At 45.8% G+C, this 19203-nt stretch overlaps 2 protein-coding genes across 4 annotated transcripts; both read right to left on the bottom strand.

The window, feature by feature from the left end:
• Positions 1 to 968: 968 nt before the first annotated feature.
• Positions 969 to 14444, bottom strand: DDA1 (DET1 and DDB1 associated 1). 3 transcript variants are annotated; one of them, XM_062596498.1, is made up of 6 exons: positions 12042 to 12110; positions 9831 to 9911; positions 9307 to 9358; positions 8937 to 8998; positions 7913 to 7955; positions 969 to 1359 (listed from the first exon to the last, which is right to left on the bottom strand). In XM_062596498.1, the coding sequence occupies exons 1-6, from the start codon at positions 12075 to 12077 to the stop codon at positions 1352 to 1354; spliced, it is 282 nt and encodes a 93-aa protein (XP_062452482.1). In that variant the 5' UTR covers positions 12078 to 12110; the 3' UTR covers positions 969 to 1351. The 3 variants fall into 3 exon arrangements, with proteins under 3 accessions (XP_062452482.1, XP_062452481.1, XP_062452480.1); XM_062596497.1 differs by lacking the exon at positions 12042 to 12110 and adding an exon at positions 14367 to 14444 and having other exon boundaries at positions 969 to 7955; XM_062596496.1 differs by having other exon boundaries at positions 969 to 7955; positions 12042 to 12085.
• A 923-nt stretch (positions 14445 to 15367) lies between these two features.
• Positions 15368 to 16330, bottom strand: MRPL34 (mitochondrial ribosomal protein L34). Its single transcript, XM_062596495.1, has 2 exons — positions 16237 to 16330; positions 15368 to 15964 (listed from the first exon to the last, which is right to left on the bottom strand). The coding sequence occupies exons 1-2, from the start codon at positions 16290 to 16292 to the stop codon at positions 15658 to 15660; spliced, it is 363 nt and encodes a 120-aa protein (XP_062452479.1). The 5' UTR covers positions 16293 to 16330; the 3' UTR covers positions 15368 to 15657.
• Positions 16331 to 19203: the final 2873 nt, after the last annotated feature.

Raw genomic sequence — 19203 nt, 5'->3', positions numbered from 1 at the left:
CCCACTAGTCCAGGGCATTTTTAAACATTTCTCTACACCAAGTATTTCTACAAGCGGCCACCTGTCTGGTATCTCACTCTTCTGGGCAATTACTGTGCAAAGGAGGGCTTTTTTTTTTTTTTCTTCTTCTTTCTTTTGAAATTAAATGAAGGGGATTATTTATTTCTTTTTAATTTATTTTGTCATATTTTTGTAAGACCTGCAGAAATGCAATAAAACTATATTTCAACAAGTCTGAGATGTGCTAATTTATTGCCCACAGTAGTGTTCATAGCACATCCATTAGGGAAAGCAAGTCTCGGTCTCCCTGTTCCTGGGGAAGGTGGAAGGGGATGTCAGGAACGCTGTCAACAGATGTTCAAAGGAGGCAAAAGACGCAGGGCAGAGTCACAGAGGGGCAGGGGATGGGCCTTTCGGATGCCTGTCTGAACTGCCAGGCCTTCACCACAGGCGACTAGGTGGTGGGAAGGTAGAGATGGGCAGCTTGTCCTCTTAAAATTTGCTCAGAAACCAGGCAAAAGGCTTATTTTTGCTTTCAGGACTATTGCAAATACCACGCCTGGAGCTGAAGCCCGGGGCACCAGGCCTGCTCTGCCGCTGCTCCTCTCCGCGGCTGCAGCGGGGCCAACCCCCCACTACCTAACACGGGGGGCAGAAGGCAGCAGTGCAAGCTGTAACCTTACCCGTGTGTTCACCTGCGTGAGAGCTGGGGCCTCATATCCCGGCTGCACTTCCAAGTCTGCACCCACTTCTGAGGCCTGTCTTGGCCACAACGCGGTAGCGAGGGCAGCCCAAAGCCCTTCCGCTCCTTGGGGGCTTTTACTCTGCAAAGCTTTGAGACAGCAATACAAGGAAAAACCCCCACCGCTGTGGTCTGATTCAAAACACACCCACACAGGGGCTTCCATAGGTACTTAGCAGCTCACCTGCATATTGTCAACAGTAGAAAAGAAGAAGAATAAAGAAAGTTATAATCCTCTAAATTCTGCAAATTTATTATACAGTATCAAACATGGAATAGTTTAAAAATAAATGCAAAATCCAACAGCCATGACATTCAACTAACAGTGTATTTACAGTTACTCCACAACAGCAGCCCTTCTGCCAACATGCAGTTTTCAGGAAAAAATCTTCTCCCAGCCCCAAAAGACGGTGTTTTTTTCAAAAGAGGAAAAGTCAGATTGCAAAGACAGGTTGCAAGTAACACAGACTCACAGATTCAACACTGCATTGCAAAAAATCAGCCTGGGATTTTGTGTTCTGAATAGACTGTAGGAGTCATAAAAGCAATCGCAGATGACTTAGAATGTCTGAGTGTGGGTCGGATCCTTCAGCTATGATGTGGAACTGGTCAAATGGCTAAAAAAAAGAAAAAACAGTAAAGCCTATTCATGGCACACTCAGTGCTCTGATTAATAAGAAATGAATGCATTTGGAAATCCAGTCCAACTGTACCACAGACAATGCAGTGACTCAGCTCCGATGATCCATTCAGATTCCATGTTATTTCTTACAATAATTGATTAGTCATTGCTCCCTTTCCATCTCGATGTCTCTGTAATCCCTGAGAGCCATAATTAAAGAACCAAATGGCAAGACCTGCTTTCCACCAGCTACACTGGCGTATTCCACTCGATACACGGCCACTGGACCTTACCATCTCGCTCATTTCTACACTTATACATACATGCTGCTTATCAAAGCAGGGAAGAGTATTTGACCAGTTCTACTGCTCAGTATCCTCTCCCTCAAAAAACCCACTGCAACACAGCAACACATCATGAATTACAGCATTGCAATTCCTGAAGAGCTAACAGGGATGAGCCGCCCCTGCGTTTATGCAGCTGGTAGCAGCGAGGCTGCCAGTGACACATCGCCAGCCAAATGAAGTTTGCTTTGGTCATGAAAGCAAAGTGAAGAAAAGCAGAGTTAGCAAACAGAGCACAAACTAACATCCTCATGGTGCACAAGGCAGTTTCACTTTCCTACAGTGCTGGCTGGCTGAGGAACAAGGGCAGTCTCTCACCTCTGAATGCTGGCAGAGGAGTTGTTTAGTGGAAGGAATAAGAAAACAGCTGACGATCTGTGGAAAACCTTGTCTGCAACTGCAACATTCAGCACTGAACACTGGTCCACAGATGTGGATGCTTACCTCGTGTCACCCAATTGATTCAGCTAGCTGCCTCCCACACTAGAAGACACTGATTTTGAAATAGGGTGAAGTTTTGACAGCACTGTCCTTCAATCTTGTTACCTGAATACCTACTTTCGGGTTTATATCAGTAAAACAAACTCTACCATAAAAGGTTAAAGCCAAACTCCTCAGAAAGCATTAACAACTCCAGTAAAAATTTTTTTTTATTCCTAGAACAACCTAATTCAAAAAAAAAAAAATCACACATGACGAGTCTTAGTTCTTCATCTCTGGGGACACTCTAGGAAAGGTCTGCATTAAAAAAAAGAAACTCTCAGTGTTAAAGAGAATTTGAAAGCTGATATTTTATTCTCATGTTTCAGTTACAAAATTGCTCTTCCCACCAAGTTTTTATTTTCAGTGTCTAGAAAGATTTTTTTTCCAGAAGTTGAAACAAGAAAATGAGATTCTAGATGCCCTATTGCCACTGTAATATTAAACTCTCAAGACACACACTTTTTACTTAAAATGTTACTCAGTAGCCACAGAGAACGCTCCATGCATTTCACCTCTTCTCTCAGATAAGCAAAACAAGCCAAAAGGCATGCCATTCACTATAGGCTGGATGCAACCATTAAATCCGTAAGTAACTGGCAAGTGGATAGTCAGTCTGCCTGGACAGGCTGCTTACTCGGCCCTTTCAGATAATAACTAGCAGTAAACACCCCAGATGAGATCCCAGGACTGCATTCTCCGTTGTCAGGACACATGCATTTGTGAATCAGCGGAAGAGAAACCTTAATGCACAGTCAGCACAGCATGAAGGTCAGTCTGTGCTTAACTCGTGATGCAATACCCTCTTCCAGACACACTGACTCCTCTACGCTTCTTCCAAAAATACCCTTAGCCACTCCTAGGTATATTCAACCCTCTCAAAGAAAGCCTTTCTCACCATTTGTTATACATCAAAAGATGCAATGCAAAGTCTGACACAGGCAGATCAGCTAGAATCCCTCTGGTCATGCTCAGTAAGTTGCACAATTCCCCTGTTGCCAGGCTGACATCATTAACTCAGGTTAGCTTTCCTATTACACATATGCAAGTGGAACTCTTAAAAACAACAAAAAAATGAAGTTAGTGGTATATAAACAAGACAGGAATAGTAAGTGATAATACGGCTGATAGCAACAGCATTTAAAACAATGTTTTTTAAAAATGCAAGACTTCTGCTTGGTCTTTGCCCTTAAGGCCAGTATCAAAGAGATCATACCACCAACAAAAAAGCTTTGAAATTATACTTACTGTATCTACCTAGTATAAAGTGAAAATTTTAAGATACTGTCCAGCATGTTCAAAAAATTGCCTTATAGAAAACAGTCCAAACACTAACAACTGAATTGCTGCATAAGGCACGCATTGGAGAGGGGAGGAAATCTGTTTTCCAGTCAATTATACTCCAAAGCAAGCTTTACAGCTTCGTGTCAGTGGCCTTCAATAAAATCACAAACAGCTACACACATGCGGAGTTCATTAAACAGCTTGGCACATATACCCCATTCTCAACAGGATGAGGACAACAGAAAACAGCACTCAGGTTAAGTATTTACTTCAGATTCATCACAACCTAGCTCAGCAAATAGCTCTGAAAACAGTCATTGAGAAACATATCCAAAACACCATGAATACATAGAGCCATGTCAGGTGAGAAATGGTCATCCCTGAACCTGCCTGAGGCCCATTTTACTATTCATGCGATTTTCCCTTACCCTGCCGATGCTTCATGTCCTTTCTAGGCCAAAAAAACACTTCAAAAAGAGAAAAATTCACACAGATCTAACATATCTAAGTGTTTCTAAAAACCTGTTCTCTTGTAATGAAATGCATCTAAAAACTTCTCAAATATTCCTGTGGTTAAGAGTTTAAACAAATGGCAGCCTAGGTCCAAGTTTAGTCATAGCCTTAAGCAGACAGGGGAGCTCGGTGGCTCCCTTCTTCCCCTCTCAATCTGGATTTTCATATTGCTGCTGTGGATCACTGTTCGTTGTAGCAAAATGTAGTTTCAGGGCTGTTTTCTTGTCAAACGCTTTTGCACATGCTTGCAAACTCCGTAAGCTTTGGTAATAGGACTTCACAGCTTGCCAGCTTCACACAAAAAACAAATCTTTCAACCTGCCACATTTTTCCCCTGTGTTTACTACTACAGAATCACAGCATAAATCCTCTTGGAAGAAACCTCAGGTCACCTCCAGCCTCCTGCACAAAGCAGGGTCAATACTGAATTCAGACCAGGTTGCTTATGGCCTTAACCAGTAGGGTCTCAAAAACTTCCATGGACAGAAACAGGGAACAGCTTGAAAGCTGAACATGCTAACATTATCCAAGTATTTAGATAAAATAAAGCAACTCAGCAAGCTTCAAGAGCCAACCATCAACGCAAACAAACACAGACTTTACTGCTCAGATGCAATTACCTATGAATTCACAGTTATGAGGTCAGAACATGTTGTAAAAATGTCTTTTCTTTCAAATATTTTTTCCTTCTCCAATTCTTGTGTGGGGAGGAGATTTTTGATTCCTTCTCCTCTAAAAAAAAAAAGTCATATGATATCAAGAAATAAGCTAGGCAGAACTTTAGTTTTCTTGCCAGTCACAAATGTGTTATGTCAGAAAAAGGCAGTGACTAACTTCTTAATATACTAAAGTTACCCAACATACACTTAATTGCTCTCAGTGGGCACAAGCTCTAGTGCTGTTTCGTATAGGAGCACTTCATCTGGCAGGACAGATGCCTATTAACAGGATAGTCTGCTGTGAGCGGTTATTCCTGGAAGGATTCACCTTCCTCTGATATCAAAGAAATGCATTTCTGCTGCTTTGACTTCAGACAAAAGATACACTATTCAACTAAAATACTTATCTCTGACAAGCATCTCAAATTTTCATTAAAAAACCCAAACCTTTAGTATACATTGATAACAGAAACAATAAAAATACCACTATGCAGACATATACAAAAAACCCCTAAGGGTCACTAAATTTCAGTCACTTTGTAACAAGAGAATCAGAAGTTAGAGGAGCTAGGTATTATACAAACAGTGTGGTCAGCAAAAATCCATGGTTTTTGTTTTTTCTTTCCTTTTTTTAAATGCACTAAGGCACCAGGAAGTCAAAGTTAGGCAAGTAAGATCTCCCATGCAACAATCAAACCTTATACACTTACCATGTATTAAACAGTTGTGGATATAAGATCAAAGTGCAATAGCTTGAGGACAGCACTCTTGAGCCAGTAGCAGCAAGGAAAGTAGGTTGGAGAATGAAGGAGGGAAGAAGGGAACGTTCACGTCAAATTGGATAGGATGTAAAAAAATTCACTGTGGGCATCAGAAATTCAAACTGTTTGCACACAGTCACCAGTGCAGTTTTAAGTATCAAAACTGTGGGGGTTTTTTGCATCCCTTCAAAAAAACTGTTTCTCCATCACTTCAAAACAACTTTTGGGGGAGGAAAAAAAAAACAACTTTTTTCTTGTACCTACTATAAGTATTTGAAATATATCAAAGGCTCCTATAACCAGCAAGATCATTTTTAAAGACACAGAGGGAACAAAGACGGGGGTTTACAACAGGAAGGAACTGCCAACTCTCTTTAATAGTACATTACTCTGTCTAGCAGAGAAGTCAGCAAAGCTCAAACCTTGTCATATCAGTCAAGAATTATACAGCATTTTACAACTTTAAAGCACTGTACAAACATTAGTCTGCAAGGCTGCAGCTCTCAAACTTTGCTAAATACACAGATTGGTCACACTTCACCACCAGCTATATGTCCATTTCCTCTTTTGGTGTCTTACAGCTCTTCACAGGATTTTTCAATTTCAACTTTAAGTATGTCCTTATGAAACTGGAGGCTAACATGGCACCTCCAGTTAACATCTTGAATTTTGCACAAAAGCACTTTTTGACAGCGTAACTCCAGGAGGAATCCTCTTGCAAGTGCCAGTAAATTACAGAGAAATCTAAGTGTTTTTATCTTCACCAACACAGTTGGCATTTTCACTGACATCTCAATAATTTGGAGGTTACTGCCACAGCAAAAAGTTAACTTTGAGGCAGAAGTAAAGGTCTAAACTATTCATTGTTAACTTTAAGTTAAATTCACTTGCTATATAAGAAACCTGGTGCCTAATGCAAGTTTAAAATACAACATGAGCTGTGCCCTGCTCTTCCCAAAGTTCTGCCTGATAACACACAGTCATCAGCAACAGTATCTCCCTTCATGTTCTCTTTGTCCCCAGACCTAAACACGTAGTGTCCACTGGCTGGAAGGGAATGTTGTGGAGAAGGGGATAACAGAAACCTTGTCCTCAAAGCTTTTGGCCATCGCAGTCATTCAGAACTAGGCTTATCCAGGATTTCTAGAAAAACATTTGTGCAATTTCTTGAATCGGTGTTTAGGGTTTGTGAATGAGGAAAAAACACAACTATAAATGCAACAATTTAAACTAACACAGCGTGAAGTCAGCTTCTTACATTAAAGCAGACAAGACATCATTACTAAGCTACACCTTTCCTGTCCCCTTCAGGTGATGACGCTCATTTCCTTTTAGTCTCTCAACTTCTAAATCCACCTAGACGACTTGTGGGTCTCTATTTTGGCTCTTACCGAAGAGTCCCTGAAGGGTTACAGGCAACAGGCACTGAACTGTCACAGTCCAGAAGAGATTGGTCTTTAACACAGACCACGGAAGCTCACATTTTGATCAACTACAAGTCCTGGACTCCATTCCAAACAGGCTGATATCACAGGAAAACACAATGTACCATTATTCATAGCTGGCAGTTGAGATAGACAACTAGATCTAGTTGCTCAGGTTCTCCCAGACTTATCCAGCCAAGTGCTGACTGCAGGGTGCCTACCCAACTCCATTCCATCAGCTGTTGTTCAAATACATTGTTGATCAGATACTCAGAATAGGATAAAAGTATCCTTTTATTCCAATGGAGAAGTTGCACATATCAGTCCGTTCAAGACCAAAAGACTGTTAGAATTTAAGAGAAACAAAAGCAACACACCTTTCACTTGAATTCTCCATGACCACTGATGCATGTGATAATGTATGCTGCCAAACAGCTGTGGCCCTTACAGAACAGGCCAAAAGAATACAACTGATATATCAAGTTGACAACACTAGGATCAGCATAATCCTAAATGATACCCATGATTTTTTTAGTGCAGTGCCAATTTCAGAGTATTTGAGAAAGACATAGAGGCCCCACACTTACGGTTGGGCTGGGCACATCCAGAGAAGAGTTAACCACTGTAATATATCAATGGGTAGGTGAATCAGAAAGCCTATACCACTGAAAGGTTCTGTAATAACCCATATGTTTTACCCAGGCTTCCATGACTAGATGTGGTTGATTAGGTAACAGATTTAACAAAATCTGTAAAAGTGACAGTGTATGTTTTTAGAAAGGAGGAACTAAGGTTATACTACATCATTTACTGAATTGTTCCACCATTGCTCCGTAAGTTTTACAGCATAAATAAAAAAACGGAGAAAAAAAATAAATAGATTGGCTCCTATGAAGTCTGAAGTGGTTTGGGCTGCATAGTGGAGAGGTGAGAGATGGGGGCAAGGGGCAAAATTTACACACTTTGAGACAAAACAGGAAGCGCCTGCAAAGTAGTAGAGGAGAAAGCCAAGAATTTAAGTGTCCTCATTCATATCCTGGCTGTCTGTCCGAGCGATTTTCCGTGGAGGTGCCGAATTCTCACCTTCTATTTCCACTTGCTCTTGATCCCGCTTCTTAGCTGCATTCTGTTTGGACAGAGAAAGCTATAGTGAAACTCTCTGAAGTATTACATTCTAGTGGGAGCTAGCATCAGTGTAACAAGTTTTTCTTTCCAAATCTTTGGGAGGGAATATAGTTCTGTGATGAACTAGTAGATGCACTCAAGCGAACACTAAAGAGGATTTTGCCCACAGCTGAAATGTGCTCCTTCTAGATTGTTCTTCAAATTCAAGGGTGGGGCTGAAAGGCAAATCATTGTTCTCAGCATCTTTTATTTATAGATCTCAAGTACTTTATAAACATGAATAAGACACACTTTCTCTCCTGATGCTCTCATTCAGTCTCTGAATGTATCTAAATCTCCAAAGGCTTTCTGTCACATACAAATAGCTTCTTTTCAGCTTCAAGGTTCCTTATAATTATTTTTCACCTCTCCACATTCTTCAGCTGTTTCTTCACCCCATTCCACAACCATGTTTCAGAGTACTTAACAGCCCAGGTATCAATACCTTCCTCGTCTTAAATGCTAGCTACTAGACTGCACTCCAACTTATTTGTATGTTCCTCAAATGGAAATTCTGAGTTTGTATTCAAGCTATTTACACAGCCTCATTAATGTATTCATGTTTCTCACGAACTCATGCATCTTCTCCTAACAACCCTGGGAGGTAAAAAGAACTTTACCCTAGCTGTAAAGCAGACAGCTGAGGCACATGGAGACTAATTTGCCCAGGTCACAAAGGGAGCCTAGAGCAAGTTAGAAATGCACCCAAAGTCTCCCAGGTTCTAGACTGAACACTAAGTTGTTGCCCCTTAAATTGAAACAGAAGGCAAAAAAGTGATGAGCAGAGAAAACAAGCCTCCTTGCACATCTTTTGATGAAGTGTGGTTTGCAAGGCCGGGGTCACTTTAATCATCAGTATCTTGATTATAATCAATATTCAGCTCAAGTAGTCACAATCATCAAATCAAGACAAAATGTTAATATTAAGAAAACATAACCATACCTTTTTGTCCCACTGCTGATGTAAATAACGCAGAAGTATATTTGTCTTTTCTGTTACTATGACTGCCAAAGAAAAAGATAAACATATTGAAGTCAATTTGAAGACAACTTTTAAAACTGCAATAATCACATCACTATTTCACATGTTATAGCCTGGTCCCTTTTCAGTAAAAAGACAGTATGTAGGAACAACTATCATTCGATAAGGATAGGGGAAAAACACAAAAACCAATAACCAGATGTACACTCCTCATCACTGTGGCAACAGTTCAGTAACATTACTTGATCCGATGTTTAAAATCGGTGAAATTTTAGGTAAACCGGATTTTTAATATTAGTACAGAGTAAAGTCTAAAAAACCTCAAACTTACTTTGTTCAGATGGATATTCTCTTGTGGGAAGATATACTGATGGTCTTCTGTTCTATAGAAAAATTAGAATAATTGAAGAGCAAAGGCAGGGAAAAAAAATTTAACTCAAACTTAGCTAGCCAAAAAAAAGGGCCCTCATTAACCATAACTACAAATGCACTGTGATATTCTGTCCTGTTAAATAATACTGTAAAGTTTCAGTCTTTCATATGCGTAAAAAGAAAAAAAAAAGTCCATTCATCATGTTTTTCAGGACACAAGACTATTGCTAAACTAGAGAATTACATAGAAAGGAAAGAAAACACCACAGATTTGGCTTGGCTGACATGATGATGTATCCCTCACTAAAGCAGGCAGGAAGTATTACTTGCCAATCTCAACTTATGAACTACCAGATATATACACACATTTTTGAAGGAACAAAACATTCATTTAAAGTCTGTTTCACTCTAGTATCTTTTGAGTTGTGCAAGAAAACCTACTCCCAAAGCATAAAGAAGTTACAGATTATATGCAATACTTACTGATGCTTTACATACAGAGTCCGCATGAAATCTACTGAAGTTGCTTTTGTTGTAGACTGGTAATCCTTTCAAAAAATCTGCCTAAAAAAAGGAGACAAAGTACAAACAGAGATGTAGGATGAGGAGGAAAGAATGATATGGCGGTTGTTTGCTTTGTGCTGATTCTCAAAGGAGTTGAACAGGTAATTAAGTAACTGCAGAATTTGGAAAGATGTTGCCAGGTCCTATCTAGTAAGTTAGCTGGCTACTGAAAAAACCCAAAACTTGTTTTTGTAAAGTAGGAAAATCCATAGCTTCTTCATTTGGCTTATTATTTATACTCTGCAAGTTCAGTAATTCAGTGAGAGCTGTTAATTAAATCTCTTTTGACATAAAAGATGAAAGGCAAGAGACATACATCTCTCCAATAGGTTGAGCTCTGAAACAAGGAAGCTTTGCTGATACAAGTACCATAGATGTAGAACACCAGAACTTACTGCAACTAACTAGTACAAATCACGACATCACACGATAAACTCTGCCACAGCTACACTGCTAACTGAAATCCTCGAATACGACCCAGTATCAAACTAGCTGTTCTTCTGTTTTCCAAGTCAACATGTTTCTTTGTCATGGACTAAGAATGATTCTACAAAGAAATAGAAGTCTATGCAGCTTCAAAAGCCTGACTGCATACTTAACAACTTGTTCAACTTTTTTTGAAGGATAAACCCTACGTGCCTCAGTGGCTACCAGTACACCAAAAATCCCAAACGTTGGTGGAAATCTAGTTAGATCCCCACTCAATAAAATGGGTAGAATGCACAAGCCAGCATAGCTATTTGCTAAAGAGCAGTGGGAACCCTGCTGAGCTCTCTCAGTTTAATTAAGACATGCCAGCATGAAACAGAAAGTTCCTACTTGAAAGCAAAAATGGAAGGTGGGAGGAGAACATTATGGGATCATCAGAACACCAGGCTTAAACATGTGTTGGAGTCTCTTCACTCATAGTAGAGGCAAAGAAAGATGTCCAGCAGTGTAATGGGTAATAAGTGTAACATATACCTGTGTGATAAGCAGGAGAGAGAGAAACAGGCTCCAAGACAGTCCTCCTAACTCAACAGACAACTAGCTGAACTGTAATACTTGCGTAAAGATTCGAAGTCTGTTATACTAAACACTAAAGGATTCTAAATCAAGAAATAAATCTTCTTGTTTATAAGCAATTTTAAAAGAATAGTAAAACAGCAGAAGCTGTTTAATTTCAGTGTTAGAAGCAACAAATAGACACCATTACTGTAAAACTGCTATGTTGGAAGACATTTTCTTCATTTAAATAGAAGCCATAATTTTCATTAACACTGATCTTAATTCAAAAGAAAGAGCTATGATCAGCCAAACCAGAAAAATATTATCCACTTTTTGTTCCTTAAAAAGAAGTCTACCGACATTCTACTTTCCACATTCAACCCTTCTCATACATCCACTTTTAGAAATAACCTCATTAAAACAGTACACTTATATTCACAGAGGCAACTGCAAATTTCTTTTGCCCATCTTATCCCTAATGGGAACAACGCTGCTTCCTCTCTCCCTTTGTCTTCACTGTCTCCTTGTATTGCCAGTTCTCCAGGACTGAGTCCATTGCTCACTCATCTGTATAACATATACCCCACTGCTGAGCCAAGAAATTAAGTAGAATCTCCTGGCTCCACTGTAACAGAAACATTTATTTTCAGATTGCGTTGTGCTTTCAGCACACTGGTTCCCATGCCTTCTCAGGCAGGCTTATCGGTTTATCTGTTTTCATTCACATCCGTTGTTTGTACCAACTAGAGAATGCACACACTACCTGAAGACTCCTAGGCTGAGAAAGATGGAGAACCTTTTAGTGATGTTTAAAGGCACAGCCAGCCAGAGTTTTCTCCACTAGCACAGATTTAGGAATTATTAATTATATTTATTACTCTGGGAGAACTAAAGATATTCAAAAACATCCCATTATGTTTCAAAGTATCTCACTTTTAAGTTTGCAGGCATTTATGACAAAGTTATCTGTACCGCTACACTAGACCAGTCCAAGAAGAGACACACACAGGTCATTGATTTCTTTTATCCTTTATGTTGTAAAACAGCTCACAACCATTCCATTCCACTTATAAGAATGGAAAATATCTGTTTTTATTTATGAACACACTACTTCAAGTATCTTTTTAACAAGGTAGAGCTCACCTCAAGCTCCATACAGGCAATCTGTGCTATTCCCATTTTCTATCTGGCAATCTGGTGTGGCAAACCTCATGTTTCACCTGAAAGAGGCTGGATGAACTGGATCACGGTTCTCATCAGGGATTCTACAGTCACTTGCAGCAAAGTGAGTTACACCCAATAATGTGCAAAAGTGTTAGAAAAAAATCTTTTAAAGTTAAAATGTACATTAAAGGGGAACATGGGGCTTTTATCCTCCTCTTTCCAATGTAAAGAACTAAAGCAAGATATATATCAGATAAATACAGACTCACAAGCAAGAAGGTTACTAGTCACTTGCACCTCACACAACACCTGGATACTGTAGCTGTAATGGGAACAGTAAGAGTGTCTCTGCTTCTTGGCCACCACCTCGCCCTTTTTCAGGCCAGAAGTCACTTGAGTGAATCAGTTCTAGCACCAACACATACTGATAAGTCACAACTCAGCTAGTAGCAGAAAAAACAACAGTGATACTAAAAGAATGACTGAGCACTCTGAAATGAACATCTATCCAGTTTAGGCTTCAGCCTTAAAAGAATTTTCAGGTGAACTGATGAACAGATAATGATTTTTTTTTAGTGATGCAGATTATCTCATTGATAATCTTGTTGCAGAGATATAAATCTGTGCAGTTATCTGATAATAAGATCTCAGACATTATGAAAAGATACCCTCATGGGAATTGCCAGAAGTCATATACCTGGATATTCAGAATCAGACAATACTTGAGGTGAACATGATCCTTATCTGTTCCAAGACAAATAAGACACAAGAGGTCACTGCCATATTTACACAGCTATCACAAGGCATACCAAGTAATATCTCCAATATAAAGTTACAGGAAGAAACATTCCCTCTCCCCACTTTCTGCTATTCCTTAACTAAAGACTTCCCAGACCAGATGAGTGAAGCTGATATAGTACTCTATGCAGAAATGAACACAAACAGCTCCCAAAACTGAGCAGTTGCCCCATTTCCTCTGGGGAAAGGCAAACCCCAAGAACATCAAAACCAATGTGATTAAGCAACCTCAGAAAACAATACAGGTTCCATCTATGATTTAGAAAGAGAGGTTCATATAAGATGCATCTACTGCTCCTGTGCCGACAAGACCGCTCAGACTGTCCTCATCTAGAAACAGAGAGATGGGGGGGGGGAACATGTCTGTCCCATTCTCAGCCTCTGGAAAGATTTGCAGCAATAATGCTCAGAGACACAAGGCCCAAAGCACAGATGCTGAAAGCAGGGCTCTATCCCAGCATGATGCATGTATGTGTGGGTGTGAGTTAGAGGAAAACCGTTGACACAAGCCCAGGAACAGCCATCTAAGCCTCCAGCCACAGTATGCCTGTACAAGGAGACCACAGAGAACACCACAGTATCTCCCATTAGTTATTAAGCTTGTGGAGTGGCAAGAGGAAAATTCTCTTCCTCCAAAAATGATTACGTCACTACAAGGGAGGGAGAGAGACAGGAACCCCCTTGGCAATAACAACCACTGCCAAACTCTCGGGCAGCAAACGCAACACCAATTGCTACTAAAGGGACATAAAAAGGCCTGAAGAGCACCCCCACTCCACACTCCAGCCTGAGGGATGGGGAAAACACCCTGCACTTGGGGGGTATCCCAACTCCCCCCTCAGCCCTCCAGCCTTTAGGGTGGGAAAAACATCCCATACCCTGGGGGAGCTGTAGCCTCCCTTCCAGCCCTCCATCCTTGGGTGGGGACACCCACATCCTAGGGTACCCCAGCCCCCCTCAGCACCCATCCTTAGGGATGGGGAGCCCCCCCCTACACGCACCTCGGGGAGCCCCAGCCCCACAGAAACCCCCACTCTGGGGCTGGGGACTCCTCACACAACCCCCCACCCCGGGGTGGGGAACCCCCTCTCGCCTCGGGGAGCTCCAGCCCCAAACATCCCCCCCCTTCTCGGGGAGCTTCAGCCTCACAGAGACCCCCACCCTGGGTGTGGGGAACCCCCCGCCTCGGGGGGGGGGGGCCCAGCCCCCCTCACCCCCCGCTCCGAGAAGCCCAGCCGCCCCCGCGCTGGGTAGAGGCCCCACAGGCCGTGCTCCGCCGGGGCCCCGGTCGGGGACGCCGTAGGGTGCGGACCCGGCGGCACCGGAGGCGGTCGCGGCTCTCCCCCCAACCGCCGCCCCGGACTGGGTGGGGCTGCGGAGCCGCGGCAGGGCGCGGCCGGTAGGGCCAACGCGGTGGGCCGGGCCCCCCTCCCCAGGCCGAGGCCGGGCTCCCCTCAGGGCGCCGGGGGCGCCGCCATTTCGGGGCGGGGGACGCGAGGCACCTACCATCTTCGCGGCCACCAGCCGTGAGGAGCCGCCCCTCCCCCCGCCGCTGCCTCTGCCGCCGCCGCCGCCGCGCCTCAACCCACCGCCGTCCCTCGCAGCCCGCCCCGCCGTCACCGCCCGCGCGCTCCTATTGGTCTGCGTCACACACTTCGGCGGCCTATTGGGCACCGTGGCCGTCACTCAACGCGGCCCTGAGGAGAGTGGGGTTAGGTTGAGGCAGGAAATGCCCGCTCCAAAACGAGGTGGGGGGAGGGACGAAATGGCGCAGAACCCGGATGTGCGGCTGGCCGCGGGGCTCCCTGGGAGCTGTAGTCCTGGCCGCGGGGCTCTCTGGGAGCTGTAGTCCTGGCCAGCATTATTGAAGCCGTTGTTAATTGCGTGGCAGGAATAAGGCAGTTAATTAGCACCACTGAGAACACAGAGAGGCCAGGAGACGTCAATTCGGAGACTTGTGTATTATCAGCATGACCGACAATCCAAAGCAGGGCATGGCCCAGCTCATAAACTGCCTGTAATGATTTGCTAATGAGTATTCAGCCTCTCACCCTCTGGCCCAGGTGCACCCATCTGCTCCAGGCTGCCCAGCACAGCTCCACAACCCCCACTTCATCCTCTTCCTAGCCCAGGAATGGCATATATACAGCCACACCTGCACCAGCCCCAAACATACCAACACCATCTGCTCAGACAGGCAGAACTGCAGGAGCTGGCCCAAAACTGGTAGGTAGGAAAGAAAAGGCTAACAGCCCTGTCTGTGTGATACAAGCAGGGTATTCTCCCTGCTAAAACCTCCTAAAGCACCTCACATGGGTAAAGCAGAGCACAAAGAAGGGACTGCTAGCTTGGTAGGTGTAAACTGAAAACAGAATTCCCTCTGCTGTCCAAACGGTACCCCAAACTCGTGTCAGCCTTTAGGTGTTCTAGCAGTTGTGCTTCTACATTGGAGAAAGTGGGTGAGCAAGCCAACTTTCCTCTCCCCACTAACACTCATTAACAATCAGTGCAGCACAAGGTTAATTTTAATTACAGCTCATGTTTTCCAAATATATCTTAAAATCATGCTTAGAAGTTGCAGTAACTTTACAATTAAAAAGCAGCCACTAAACAAAGCCCTTAAAGGCCACCCTCGACCAGTGCCGCAACTTGCACATTCCCAACGTGAAAGGAACAGTCTGGTGCTGCTGCTCAGAGTCTTCTTTAGTGCAAACCCACAGGCTGGCTCTGGACTGGGGCAGCTGTAAGGTTCGATTCTGACACGCTCCAGATGACGCAGGCCTCACAGCCGGAACACTCAGTGGCTCAGAGACCTCCTGCCTTTCAGCATGCGCCGGAGAATAACCTCGATTCCAGCTGGCGTGCTGATACGCTTGATCCAGCCATGGGTCCGCTTGCGTTTGCGATTGTTTGGCTGATACTCATTCCCACGTGCCTTTGTGCGTATCTGTTGGTGGTTCCAGGAGGACACCGGGCCAGCAATGCCTTGGCAAACACCTGCCAGCTTGGAGGAGAAACTGCTTCTTAGAGGTTGCTCCACTGAATTCGAGAGGATCGAAATAGTCCGGAAATAAAAAGGAGAAACTGTAGCTTGCTGCAGAAGTCTTTGGAAAAAGGAAAAAATAAGAAAAGTTAAAAGATACCACAACGGTGTCCGAGAGCCCAACACACCAGAGCAGCTGTCAGGGCTTTTAGCCTGACAACGCAACGCACAGACGAAACAGGCAAATAAGGGAGTTTGCCGCAGCACCGAGGGCAAAGCTGACGCCGCTGCCACCGCGGGGCCCGGGCGCCGCGCCGGGGCGGCCGGCCCCTCTCCTCAGACACCCCCTCCGGCCTCCCCACGTGTGTTGGGGAGGCAGCGGCCGCCAGTTACCTGCCGCAGGCAGCCCGGAACCAGAGGCGGCCCAACCGCACGGTGACCGACGCCATCACCTCAGCGCCGTCGAACAGCACCGTTTCCCTCCCCTCCCCCCAACAAATCCGCCTCCTATTGGCTCCCGCCGCACTGCCAATCACAACCCGCGTAGCTCGGGGAGGAAAGGGGCGGGAGGCGCATGCGTACTGAGCGTCAAAAGAGCGCGGGGGCTGATGGGTCTTGTAGTTCTGGAGGGGCTACAGGGGAGCAACCATAGTGTTGCCATGGCAACAGCCCGCGGGGCTACGGGCTGGGGGGAGTCGAGCCAGGACGCCTGGGCCCACTGCGCGCCCTAATTCCCAGCCGACCCACCCCTAACGTTTTTCCTCCCATGGTCTCAAACAGTGAAATATTAAAAAATAATAGCTAAGCAGCACCGTTCCCGCGGGACTCCTGCGCCGCGGCCTAGGCCACCGAGCGCATTTCCCACCCCACCTGCCCCGGCCCGGCCGTAGCGCCGGGGCGAGGAGCCGCTCGCGCATCCCGGCGGGCCGCGGCGGCGGCGACGTCCGGCTGGCGGCGCGGCCACGAGGCGCGGGCGCGGAGGGCAAATCCGCGGCCGGCGGGGAGACGGGCAAAGCCTCCCCGTCGCCCGCCGAGGCCCCGCGACGGCGGCCGCGGCCCGTTTCGGAGCGGCTCCGCCGCCGAACCCAGCCGCTTCGGCGAGCCGCGCGCCCGGAGGCGGGAGAGGGCCGGCGGACGCCGGAGGACTTCAAAACTCGTTGCAGGTGTGGGGCGAGAAGCGAGGCCCGTCCTCCCGCCCCTTGGCTGCTGGCAGCCTCTCCATAGGCGGCAGCTCGGCGGCCCTGGTTTTTGCTTTGACTGGCAAGTCTCCTTGTCCGTCACGCCGAAAGCCCTCCTCTCTAGGAGGGATTTAAGGGGCTTTTTCTATGGCTATAACCCGCAAGGACAAGCAGCACCCCCAAACCCCGGAGGCAGGTGACGAGGCGCCGCCGGGCTCATGGGGAGGAGGCGAGGGCTCCGCTGAGCTGAAGCGGCTCGCTCCATCCTTCCTGCCGCACCGGCAAAAAGAGAGAAAAGAAAAGGAGAAAAAAAAAATGTAACCGGAGGAGCCGCCGAGCCGAGCCGCCCGCCAGCGCGCAGCCCCCTCCCCTCCTCTGCCTCCTGCGAGGTTAAACCTCTCATGTGCAGCCCCGACTCCCGGCGGTCCCCGTCCGTAAATGAGGTGAGCACCACGGTCCGTCTCTCCTCCCTCTTCGCGCGGAGGACCTGGAGCGGCGGCCGGGATGTAGGGCGCGCGCTGAAGCCGAGAGCGGGACGGTGGGCTTCCTCGCGGGCGAAACGGCCCGAAAGAGCGGTTGCCGAAGCCGAGGATCGGAAGGGATCTGCGAGGCGTTCAACGGGATCGGGGGGCAGACAGCAGCCCTCGGAGCAGGACGGCATTGCGTGCGCTTAAATAGCCCTGTTAGATGAGCATGCCTCGAGCAAGGGGTTAAAAAGGCACCTAGCAATAAAACTTAGGTACAGCTGCCGCTGTGATGCAATTGCAGTAAATTATTGCTGGCTCCGGATGAAGAACCGCTGTTGCTATGTGCGTTGCAGATCTGCTTAGATTTTCAGCTCGGGAGCGAGGGGGCACCTGAACGCATCGCTGCCTGGCGGAGGGGGCAGGGCTTTTCTTCCTTCCTCCTTGCAATGGTTTCTTCCAGTCTGTTACTGGGGGCTGTAGGACATTTGCTGCCGGAGGAACTGAGCCGGGTTTTCCGCAGCTCTGCAGCGATGTGAAATGTCGGGATGTCCCCAGCAATCCAGGCATTTGGGAAAACGCGGGGGTTAACTGGCAGTTAAATCCCGGAGGTCAGGCACAGGTTACTTTGATGTGCATTGCATAATCTTTTGTTTCTCAAGGTCTTCCTTCCTAAAGAGAGGCAGGTGGCAGAGAGCCAGCCATGGCTCCCCGGCTGGCCTTACAGACAGACGCTACACGGCGTTACAGACGCTTCGCTTTTGCTGTGCTGCTGTTTCTCAGCCGAGTGTCATTTGCCTGCATTTTGCGGGGCCCTCTGCGAAGTCCTGCCTGCAGCGCCGGGACTGGTCCTCCGCGGCTCTCGGGGACGGTGCAGATTTGCGTCGCAGCCCGCCTGTGCCGAGATGTCAGGATTGTCTGTAGGATTTTACCTGCATGGCTGATAAAGCCTTTCTGACTTCTTACTCCCAAATGTCCTGATAAAGCTGCTATAATTGTAGCAGTGCATGGAAATCAGGCATAAGAGAATAAATACAGGTGCTTGCCACCGATCCAAAGCCACCGTTTTACGTTCCTCTGGAGGGAAGTTTACTTATAGGGACTAAGTGGCATAAATATTTTCTTGTGCTTATTTAAGATCAGTGCTTAAATAGTTGTTCTCTTTAAGTGTTTTCTCAGTGCTGTAGTTTTTCTACTTTGCAAAGAGCGAATGAATGGGAAAGACTGAGAAGAGAATAATAATATTTGCCTATTCCTCGGAAGGGTCATGTGTCATCATTAATGCTTGTGAGCCCTGGAGGGAAGGGATTAGAGCTGAACAAATTATTATCGCAGTTCGGATTCTGGTTATGGCAAGTCTAAGGTCCCTCTCTGTGTCTCTGGCACCTCTCCTCAAAGGATTTGCGAGGGATTTGTGGATATGAAGCCCCTGCTACTCCCTGAAAGGGTCCAGGGTTATGAGCAGCAATGAGGAGACGCCGTTTTCCTGGCCACTGGCTTCTGCTCACTCCCGCAGTAGCCGATGCTCGTTGGGGCCAAACGTTCACCTTGACTTCTCCCAGCAGGGACAGGCTGAGCGCTGCTTGCAGGGCTGTAGTGCGGGGACGCGTCTCATCCTTCCTGCTGCCCATAATTGCAGGGTTCATCACCAAGGACAGGACAGGAGGAGAATATTTTTGCCATTCCCAGCACCCTGGGCATTTGATGGGCCACGTCCA

This window comes from Rhea pennata, chromosome 27 (genome assembly GCF_028389875.1).
Source record: "Rhea pennata isolate bPtePen1 chromosome 27, bPtePen1.pri, whole genome shotgun sequence".
Taxonomy (NCBI): domain Eukaryota; kingdom Metazoa; phylum Chordata; class Aves; order Rheiformes; family Rheidae; genus Rhea; species Rhea pennata.
Note: the sequence above shows the minus strand (reverse complement) of the source record. Positions and strands in the feature narration are given on the sequence as shown.